The sequence below is a fragment of the Ipomoea triloba genome, chromosome 5 (genome assembly GCF_003576645.1).
Source record: "Ipomoea triloba cultivar NCNSP0323 chromosome 5, ASM357664v1".
Lineage (NCBI taxonomy): Eukaryota > Viridiplantae > Streptophyta > Magnoliopsida > Solanales > Convolvulaceae > Ipomoea > Ipomoea triloba.
In genome coordinates, this window is record NC_044920.1 from 22623476 (window position 1) to 22635271 (window position 11796).

The 11796-nt window shown below is 37.9% G+C and overlaps 1 protein-coding gene and 1 pseudogene across 1 annotated transcript; both read right to left on the reverse strand.

Annotated features, from left to right (window-relative positions):
* Positions 1-212: 212 nt before the first annotated feature.
* LOC116018973 lies at positions 213-1785 on the reverse strand. Its single transcript, XM_031259026.1, has one exon. The coding sequence runs from the start codon at positions 1519-1521 to the stop codon at positions 1009-1011; it is 513 nt and encodes a 170-aa protein (XP_031114886.1). The 5' UTR covers positions 1522-1785; the 3' UTR covers positions 213-1008.
* A 5433-nt stretch (positions 1786-7218) lies between these two features.
* Positions 7219-11796, reverse strand: LOC116019991 (annotated as a pseudogene).

The following is an 11796-nucleotide window of genomic DNA, read 5'->3' on the forward strand; positions in this document are numbered from 1 at the left end:
CATGCATAATAATTCAACATACAATTTTATCACCATTTTTGGTACTTATGTACCAATTTTATCTTATTTGAGCCAAAAGATAAAATTAACTTTAGGTGTTGTTTGATGTAACTAGTTTTTAATCCCCAATTCTTCGCAAATAATTACAAGATCTCATAATGAAATTTTAATTTAAAATAGCACAACTAGTAAAAAATAAAAATTATAAATGATTTTTTGATTGAAACAATAAAATTTTATTACTCAAACAATAGTTGCAAGATACAATTATTTCAATAAAGAAAATACAACAAGCAAGAAATTCAAAATACGATTATTCCAATTACAAGAATACAATAAACTCACAATTTAGAATAAAATCAAGCCCAAGCAAGTACATAATAATGTCCAATACAAATCAACCCCAAACTCATTTCATCACATTTTCACTTCATTCAATCGCCGCATCACCTCTTTCGCCCCACCATCGCCATCGCCATCGCCATCGCCGTCATCCCCACTTCCGCCCCCGCCGCCTTCATCACCCCTGCCGACCCGCACTAGCACCACCGCCTGCCGCCATCTAATCCAACCTCCGGCCACCAATTTTATGTTGACAAGACCGCCGGATCTCTCACACCACCATAACTCCGCTTTCCGCCCACCAAGACCACCAAAACCTCCCCTTCAAAAGGAGAGGGAGAAAACAGCAAACAATAGAGGGCTTTAATTTTGCCCTCAAAAATCCTTCCCGGTATTAGCAAGACTGCAAACCGAAACCTTAACCTTAACCCAAACCCAGCTCAGTAACCTGTGCGCTGCACGCAGCAAAAAACTCCTTTCCAGAAGTAGGCAACAGAGCAATCAATGCCCAAAAAGAAAAGATCCAGAAAAATAAAACCAGACCTCCAAGCTAGCAGTCAATATTAACAGCAGCAAACAACAGAAGATTTGCGAGACCAAACCCCCAAATCGAGGGAAAAAAATTGAATGAATATATAAACCGACTTTGCCAGGCCATAATATTCATTACTCGGCAATGGTCTCTAACAAAGGCTTCTTTGATCTGCACATTGACAGCCTGCGCTTAAAATCCGGCGCCGAGAAATCCTCAATGTCATCCAATTCCAGCTTCGGTAAGCTACCCACCTCACCCTCCACCTCATCCAACCCTTCCGTGTAATCAGCAGGCAAAACCTTGGCGCTCGCCCGGCCCGCCCTTTTGTTCTTGGCCGCAGCCGCCACGAACAACGCGCCCATATCCGCCGCGCTCACCACGGAACTCACCCGTTTCATCGCGAACGCAGCGTACGCGTTCCCCACCTCCAGCTCCTCCACCGCGCCCAACGCGCAAAACCTCCCCCCGACGCGCAGGGACTTGGCGTTGACGAGAAAATGGCCGGGGCAGTGCTCCAGCATCACCTCTGCTGCGTTGACCGCCTCGTGAAAGCGTCGGATCTCGCCCGTCGGGAGAATCACCGTGGCGCATCTAGCTTGCCTGCCCATTGGCCCTAACGAGGTGCAGGAAATGTAGTTGCCCATTTCAAGAAAAATTAAAAAAAGATGATAACTGGTGAGTGGTGATTGGTGAATGGTGAATGGTGATGCTTCTCGGGAATTGGAGTGGATGTGTATATATATACATAGAAAGGATGATGAAACATACACTCAGGGAATGTATGGGAGAAAAGACAAAGCCAGTTGTCAATATGGTATGATTTGATTCTCCAGTTCTTATTTTGTAACTAATTTCACTGAATATTAGTAAAATATATACCATAATTGAGATGTTGAGATGTTGACGTTTGCTCTATATTTTCAATTAATTGATAAGATTGTCAAATATGTATATATATTTTCCCTTCTCAGTCTAGTGGATGGGATGCATAATTTAAAACTTGTTTCCCGTGACACAATGAGGATTATGGTTTAGATTGAATTCTTATCTTTGTACTCAGAAATGTACAGTTTCATGTTAAATCTAAAAGTTAGGTTGGGTCAATTTATGGCCCGAACATATTAATGAGATTCAAAATATAGTCTTAAAAAAGAAAATATGTCACGCAAGACTAGCTCAGTTAGTTCGACCAATCAACTTAAAATCTTGCTCCAGCTACAGTGTGGGAGAGAGTGTACAGGTAAGGAATAGGAACATGCTAGAGACTGACGAAGCAACTCGCTATTTACCTCCTTAAATAACGAGTGAAAACCTAAAGATTAACAGAGCGACTAATTATTTACCTCGTCAGCTGTTGTTGGACTAGGGCTTTGAAAACTTAAAATTAGTGTATCCTAAGATGGATTAGACAATAATACAAATTATTCCCGCATCCGAAGAGGGTGTACCAGAAACTGAGCAGAAGGTAGCTTCATGTGGTTGTACAAATGGACAGTTTGCAAAGCATGATTGTATACATTGTATGTATTTTGTTAAGCGCGTGGACCCATCATCTTTCTATGGCTTTATCACCAAACTCTTGCTAGGAAGAAAGGATTCCTATTAAAAAAATTGATAAAGAAAATACAATTGTACATATGATATGGTATATATATCTGATGGTGAGCTGGAGATCAGATCAGAACTTTGATTGTTCTTATATTTTATTTGAACAATGTATGGAGTCAGATAAGAAACTAGGGCACGACCTTCAATTTTTCATTATCTGTTTTCTATTTTTTTAATTTTTATCCTGTTATTCTTTTTTTTTTTCATTATAAAAGAAGGGTAATATTTTGAGTTAAATAAAGTAATATTCCAATTAAAATTAAATGTTTAAGGGTTGAATAGTTACTTAGGTCAAGTTCAATAGTGAGGTTTTTAGAATAGTTTTTGAAGTTCCAACTAGGAGAGAAAAAGAGAGAAAAAAAATAAAAAAGATAGATTTGAAGCCAATAAAAAACAGTGACCTTAACGCGGACGCGTGCACGCTGGGTGCTCCACGCACGCGTTGACACCTTTCCCTTCCCTTTTTTCTTTCCTGGTGGACCCCAAAAATCCCTCTAGTGGAAGACCCAAGGCCCTTCTCTCTCATCCCTCTCTAATCGGAAAAGATGTAATAGTAATTATGTATAAATTAATTGATTGTTACTTATGAGAGAAAGTGTAAGAGGTCGCTTAGTAACTTGGAAAAAATGGAGAATTTTCTAAAAAAAATGGAGAATTGGAGAAGTAGAAGAATGAAAAATGGAAAACTTGTTTACTAAAACCAATCCTCTAAAATAACTTTCCATCTCCATTCTTCCATTTCTATAGAAATTTGGAGAGAGCTAGAATTGACTTCTCCATTTTTCCAAATGGAGAATGCACGGGTGAACAGTGCTATGCCTACACGGAGGTCTCACGTTCGGTAAAATCACAGCTAATTCCTTTTTATTTATTTATTATTATTATTATTATTATTATTATTATTATTATTATTATTATTATTATCATCGTTGTCGATGTTGTTGTTGTTGTTGTTGTTATTATTATTATTATTATTATTATTATTATCTTTGTTGTATAAATATACAAATGTTATATGAGATGATTGTATTTAATGAAGTTTTTAGTATTTTGTTTTGTAATCAAACTATGTACTAAAACTAAAGAAATGAAAAAATTAGAGAAATGGAGAAGAAAAATTGAAAAACTCGAGAAAGGGAAAACGGAAGGAATGGAGAGGGAAAATGAAAAACTGGAGGAATGGAAAATTGGAAATGGAAAAAACAGAAAAATGAAGTAAATGACCCCTAAGGCCTTCTATAATTGTGGATTTTGCACAATTTTTTATAGAAAAATGCCACCACGAAAGAGAGAGAGTGAAGAGAGATAAGGTGCAAAGTCTTTTGCAAATTTAGAATTTTTTCAGAATTATGGGGCCCACAAATGAGGAAGAGAGATGTGCTTCACCTTGCATGAGGCGCAACTCTCGTAAATCTATTTTTTTTTCAAAATTTGATATTGTTTTTTTCCTCCACTCTCATTTTCTCTTTTCTAATTATACCTGCAAAATCTTCTCAAAAACCTCACACTATTGAGGATGACCTAATGCTTATGGGTAAAAAAAATTATAATATTAGAGGTTGAAAAGTTACTCATGAAAAAAATATAATCCTTATGAGATGAAGTGTTATATTTATGAAAAACTGAACACGTCTCATAAATTAGGATCCGTGAAATCAACTCATGAGGAATTTTGCTTTTGATTTTTGGGTAAGCTCTTTCTTTGCAAAACAATTTTTTTAAATGCATTTTACATCATTTATTAGAATTAGAATTAGAATTCGTACCCAAGTCTTGATAGATAGATCTTTAGCAAACATGCAATGATAAGGAGTTTTCATTGTTAGAGTCTTTAGGATAGTGTATGGCTGGTATTTCTTTGACTGAGCTACTCCCTATTATGTTGGGATAAGTTCAGACTCCTATGTCTATTGTATTACTTGTAATCTGTCGTTCATTGAATCAATACACAACAAATCACTTTCACTTGGTATCAGATAGCGATAGGTATCCGTTTTCCTCTCCCCTACACCCATGTCGACGCATCATCCGAGCGTACTGTGACGGCAGCCACCGTCCAAGCTCCGGCGACATCACCAAATCCCTTAACCTCAGCCCATCATTTTGTCTCTTTGAAACTAACCTCCCGTAACTACTTGTTCTGGAGAACCCAACTCGTGCGATTCCTACGAGGATACAAGGGCTTAGCTGACGTTTCAGCTGAAGTCACGTGGGTCGTGTCTCTACTACGGGAGTTAGGTCTGCACTCGGGTCAACCAGCTACTCTATGGTGTGACAACATCGGGGCAACCTATCTGTGTGCTAATCCGTTTTCCACGCACGCACTAAACACGTCGAGATCGACTACCATTTTGTTCGTGATAAGGTTGCATCTGGGGACTTCATCGTTAATTTTGTGTCAATGAAGGACCAGCTGGCCGATATTTTTACAAAACCACTATCTGGACCCCAGTTTCAGGCGCTGCGGGACAAGCTCAATGTTGTGCCCTCTCAACCTTGTGCTTGAGGGGGTGTGTTAGAGTCTTTAGGATAGTGTAATGCTGGTATTTCTTTGACTGAGATACTCCCTATTATGTTGGGGTAAGTTTAGACTCCTATGTCTATTGTATTACTTGTAATCTGTTGTTCATTGAATCAATACACAACAAATCACTTTCACTTTCATGAGAAAAGCGATTTGCAAGAGAGAAGCTTTTGGAAGTAAAAAAGTCAAGGATGCGGACTCTTTTCTCTTTCAAGAACTAGGAAATTCTGACAAGGATTTCTGCATGGACTGCGACGGCTCGAGCTATTTTAATTGGTATGCTCGAATAATAATAAATGGGAGTTTTGATTGTCACGAATTAAAATTCAATTTCAATATAATTTCATGAATGGTAAAATTACGTGCATTATTTGCTTAGAATGTGATGAATTTATTGGGATTGAGTCCACCATAAATCGGGTATAGAGGTACAGAATAGGGTAAAGAAATAGTAGTATTATTATCCGAGCGCAAAGCCCAAAATAGTATGTAGAAAACACGAGATATTGGTCCAAAATAGTGGCCCAAAGAATACATAAATAGTAAATAATATAGCCGTATACATAAATAATAAATATTATAGCCCAATGAATTGAATATAGGGCCCAAAATGACGCCTCGAATAATAAATAAATAAACTAGTTAGGGAACTAATAAATAAAATAGAACTAAACATATTTCTAACAGGACTCGAACCCTAGCGTGCCAGCTAGGTACCGCCCAAACGGTGGGTTGGAAGGTGTTTACAGCCTGCCCACCGGAGTTTGAGGATATCTACGCTTATGATCTTGTGCATGCTACGCGAATCTGTAGAGTTAGGGAGACCACTTAGCTGGCCCCTTCCGGGTTCCCCCTAAAAATAAACAGGACTTGAACTGATAAGGATGAAATCCCGGTCTACAGCTACCGACCTCCTGGTCTATTCTCCACGTCGAGAGTTGCATCTTGAGTCCTCCAGAACCCTCTTTTTCCCGGTCCGCGGTGACCGGTCAGGGTCACATCCCGACCTTTTACCGTACCCTTTGGGGGTTCGAACCTTAGCCCACCTAAAGTTAGTGCCTAACCATTGAGGGATTGGGCCGCTGAACGGACCGGTGCATGCTCGACACGCGTATCACATGCCGACAGGCCGGAACTCACCCCGAGGTCGCCTATAAAAGGCGCATTTATTGCGACGTAGAGGACTTTTGGCTGTTTACTCACTAGAATAGTCAAAGAGACCGGGAACCTCTGACCCACTGTCACGTAGACCGGTTTCCCATAGGGTATTTCTACTTGTACCCGATTTGGTATTTATACAACAGTACTTTCACCGTACTCCCGTATTTTACCGTAACACGAACCCTGGCAGTTAAGTTTGATCCTCTCGACGCCTAGTCTGAAAGTTCTTCATCTCTTCTGGAAAGCTCGGTGTTCGGTCCCTACATGCTGTTCTGGCACGCACCCTACGTTATTTTGTTCAAAACGATGTTGTTTTGAATGAAATAATCCATTAAAGAAAAATCAGCCCACTAGGCGGCCTAGTCGATGCCTAGGAGGCCTGGTGGTCAGCGCCTAAAAGGCCTAGGCAATGCTTAGGTGGCCTAGGCTGAGCTTAGGCAACCTAGGCGATTGCCTAGCCGGCCAACCGCCTAGACCACCATTTAAAGTGACACGCTAGGCGGTCAACCGGCGCCTAGCGAGTATGCGGGGATTAATCGGCACCTAAACGAGATTTTTGCAACATTGATTTTTTTGGTAACTTCACTAATTTGTTTAGCCTGCAACCCCTAAGCTTCTGCATTCTACTTTCTGCATTCTGCCATTGATCACACTTTGCCCTCTGACCAACTTAAATAACAGAGCTTCTCAGACCCCTTAGCTTCTTCCCCACAACACTTACCCCATTGCAGATCTCCAGTAAAGCAAACACAGCAGTGGTGCTGTCAAGGAAGCTTCTGAATTCATGGCCACAGAAAAGCTACAAAACAGTGTAAGAAACTCTATCTCAACTCTCTCCTATTCTATGTATCCAAGAACATGTTGTTTCATAATTCTTTCGTGGTTTCTGGGCATGCATATGAGCATCTAGTTAGGCAGAAGCCGGTAAAGGACCAAGTCCAGCACTACGTGGCTAAGCTAGGGGAGTGTTGGGCGGAAGCCTGAAGAGCAAAGTTCAACATTCTACCTCACGAAAATGTGCCAATAAAACCCTAGATCCTAACACATCTTTAGTCCAAAAGGCAATATAGGATTTTCCACTGCAATAAGTATGAGTTAAATGTTACATAAAGATGAGAGAAACAGAAGAACACCACAAAACTTATTATCTAAACTCTGCACACGAAGCAAAAACGCTAGGGAGGAGTCAGTTCAACTGGTTGATGTTGATCCTCCTCTCTCGTATCAATGTATTCTTCTTCTTTTTGATATGTTCTATATCAGGGAGTAATTATTGACGATGTGCCAATCTGTAACTACATTGTATACATTCTGTACAATTGGCATATAAATACCGTAAAAAGCCTTATGGGAACATTATTGGATGCCAGATTTTCCACTCCAATAAGTAAGTCTTTCAAACCTTGAGAAGTCGAGGCATTGCCAGAAATTCCTTTTGCAAATTCATCATCAATGTGGGTTGATTGTAATCCCGATTCAATATCCTGATGCAATGCACATAGCTTGGCTTCACTCTTTTCCCTATTATCACCAACCCCGTGGGCTATTAAAGTTGATCCAGTGCTATACTCCGAGCTGCCTGCAGATTCTTCCGATAAAGCAGGTTGCCTGCACAACAATATATTAGGTACTCCCATTTTTGTGGACAAACATTCCCAAGTAACATATTTAGCTTGATGCAATGATAGTCCAACTACATAAAAACAGTATTAAACAAAACCTTATTTTCATCATCCCATCATTATCCATTACAAAAGATTCTGATAATCCAAAACAGTAATCAAACATCTAAAGACTCTCACTTGTCAGATCCATGGACTCTAATATGCTCTCTCAGTATATCATCCTCCTGCAACACACCAATATTTTTAAAACCAACCAAAAACAGCAAACCAGAACAGTAAACCCAAGGAAATGTAGCAGTAAAACAACAAACCTCCTGAGACCAAGAAACAATGTGTCTCTCTTTGGGCTTTGAGGCTTCACTGCTATTAGTAGTCCCTGCTTTCTTCTTCATATTCTGAAGCAACATACCTTGTGACTTAGCATATGATATGATCACTCAACTGTTAACCCAAACTGCTTCAAGGTACAGACTCTTGTGATTCATCATATTCAGGTCCCATTATTTTGATCTACGAATGCAAGAATGCAAAACAATGAAATGGGATCAGAAGGAGAAACAGTATCACATGATCAATTTGGTAAAGAAAGTAAGCATTCAATAGGAAAATAAATGGAAAAGTAAGAATGAATCATGTAGTACGTATAGTAGCTTCTAACCTCCAAAGTATTGTTTCCAGCGTCGTGTTGAGATTCTAGAGTACACTCGGCAGAAGTGATGATGGAAGGACAACACTGCTGCAACTCAATTGACTCCAAGGTAACAATATCTTTCATAATCATAGGGATTTCTTCCAAACAATAACAAAATCTTAGGACTAAGTGCTTAAGACATTGAAACGAATCTTCATCAACTCTCCATTGCTTGAGCTTTTTATTTTCGAGAAGCAAGAATTTTAATTGAAACAATCCTTCTTCTACTTTCCATACTTTTCCATCAAAGGCATTTTCCAATTTGAGAACCTCAAGCTGAGGCAACATTTCAATTACCTTTAAATCCCTCTCTGAAAGGTTAGTACCGTTCAACCTCAACTTCTTTAGTTGTGAAGGAAACATAGATGGCTTTGGAAGGGTTACAACGCAACCAAACGAAACTGAAATTGATAGTCTCTCAAGATGTTCCAAATATTCAAGATTGTCCAAAATAATAGTATTGATGCAAAATACAAAGACATTCAATTTTTCAATGTTTGGAAACCTGCAATATACTCCCGTTCTACAATGAGTTGGGCACACCCAAGACAATGTTTGCATATTATCTTTATCCATGCTTGGAGGATCAATCACATAAGATTTGCCAAGTTCAAGATGTTGTAACCGTGGTGAGTTCCAAATTGTTGAAGGCAAACGAATAGTAGGTGTTCTAAGTTGGGATTCTTTACTAGAAACAACAAGAGTCTGCAAGTATTGATTGGTTGACACTACATAATCAAGACCCTCAAACCATTCTGTAACAGATAGGTATCTCAAAAAAACTAAAACCTGTAAGCGTGTTGGCACTCTTTGAAGAAATGAAGATGGAACAAAAGCCAAAACTCTTAGCAACTTGAAAGATACCGATATGTCATCATCTTCATTGAAGAAGAAAATGGAGAGAGGGTTGTTTGTTTCGAACAACACATAATAGTCAAATCTGTGTGTATAAACTTAACCAACGGCATGAATTTGCAAACATGCAAAATGACCATCGTGGAAGTTGGTGTGTATTTAAAGCACAAAAAATGCCCTCCTTTTGAGCTTATCTTATGCAAAAGCTATGCAAGGCACTATGCATCCTACAATTCTTACTTTTTCTAGAAGAATTCCAATTGTCAATTAGAATAAGACTTCTATCAATAAACTCTTGTAAATACTCATAAGCTTGACTTTCCAACTCCTTGCCCTCCAATGGATTAATTAATCCTTCAACAATCCATAACCTAATAAGTAGTTTCACTTTGATTGCACTACGTTTTGGAAAGACTCCAAAATATAAAAAACAAACTTTTAAATGTTGTGGCAATTGATTGTAAGTGAGGGTGAGTACCCTTCTATCTAGAACTCCAAGCAACTCTATTTCCTTTTCAACCTTCTTCCATTCTTGTTTTATGTTGTCACACTTAGATAGACGTTTTGCAACTACAACAATTGAGTATGTCAATCCTTCGCATATCTCTACAACTCGACTCCTAATTTTTTGAAACTGATTGATAATTATAGACACTACTAATTAAAGTTGTTTTCCCTATGCCGCCCATCCCAACAATTGAGAGCACTTGTAGTTCCACAAAGCCCCTGATGAGTTTGTCCATTATCAGACCGACCATAACATTGCTGGACTCTGAAGCCAAATCATGTTTTAACCAAGGAATCAGTGGTCCTTCACTTATATTCACCACTTCTTTAAAACCAGTTTCCTTGCTTTTTTCCAACAACTTTGCTGCGTTTTCTGCTGCTTCTCCCAAGGTTTGATGGAGTTGCTGCTGATAAGCTTTTTTTTGATCCTGTGTGCCCTTGGCCAGAAGAAAGTTGCTTAGTTGTATTTCGATGTGGTCTTCGGCATCCAGTGCAAAGTCTCTGATCTGTATCTCCAAATCTCTGATTGCAGTGACATCTCCTGCCCCTGATTTCTCCTGCACAAAACCTTGCAAAGATGAAAGCTTTTCAAAGAAAGATTCCATTGATATAAACCCCACTTCATCATCAAGAGGAACCCTTGGATTTGGTTGCAGAAACTCTAGCTTAATTGTTGCCATTAGAGAAGTCAAAGCAACACAAGCCATCTCGATCTCTCTTTCAATTCAAAGTATTCAGACACTATCAATTAAGCAAAAAAACACATACAAAAACAAACTTAAAGAGAACCAAGCAGCACATTGTCCACACAATAGAAAATTTTAGCTCAAAAGCTGTACAATTAAAAATGCACATCATAAATACTCTTCAGATCTGTTATGCAATGTTTGGAGGGTTGTAGCCACACACACTCAGTCATTCAGAAAACTAAACAAGCACATCCTCCCATATGCTTATGATGTGCATTTGGAGGCCAAAATCTGTTACAATTAAAACAATATAAAGTATGTGCCAACTACTAAGATTGGATTTTATGCAATTTTACATTTCCTGTAAAGTCTATTCGTAAGATGAAAAAAATTTAAAATATAAGTTTTAAGTCTTTAGGATTCAAGCTATAGATAGTTGTTCATAAAAACGCATCAGACTGTATTGTCACCATTTGCAAGTCAATAAATTAGTTAAAAAGAACTAAAAATTTAAAATTGAAAACTTGATGTAAACTTATAAGTTTCCTGAAAAATGCAATTTCCAGTGCAAAATAGAGAGGTACGACATTTACTTTTCTAATAAAAAGTACTCCGTAATCAATTTTCATTTCCTAATCATTGTCAAAAGTCAAAACAATTAAATGTCCTACATTTTTATAAATACTAATGTCTCACACAGGTACAACCCCTTCATTTAAAAGCACAGACTATCCATTTCAATATAAAATATAAAGCACATCAAACAACTATGAAGAAGTTAAAGGGGTCAATAATCATTGGCTTCAAGAAGAAGCAGAAATTGGCAGATAAAGGTTAGGATTTCAAACTTATCTAGAATTGTAGCTATAAATAAATTTGGACACATATCTTACTTGTGTGAGTTGTATTTAACTCAGTTATTTTTTACAAACTTCTTACCTTAAGGCAAGCTCCACTTACAAAACATGTTAATTATATTAATAGATCTTACTATTAATATGTAATTAAAGGAATATATTTACAATAATATACAAGAAGGATGTGTTGTATATAGTGAAGTTGTGCTTCAAATTGTAAGGTCACTAAAAGTTGTTTTGTCTTACAAATCTCTTGCTTTGTAGTGAACCTTTGCATATATAAACTGTTTTAATATTCTGTTAAGTATTATAAGTTTAGTTTATATACTTTTTTTTTTATTAAAACATAGTGCAGATACAATTCTAATCTTAAATTGCAGGTAAAGAAGATTAAGAATGACC

What these genes read in the sequence shown, in the direction of transcription:
- LOC116018973 (XM_031259026.1), bottom strand. Translation starts at nt 1,521, where the DNA reads ATGGGCAACTACATTTCCTGCACCTCGTTAGGGCCAATGGGCAGGCAA.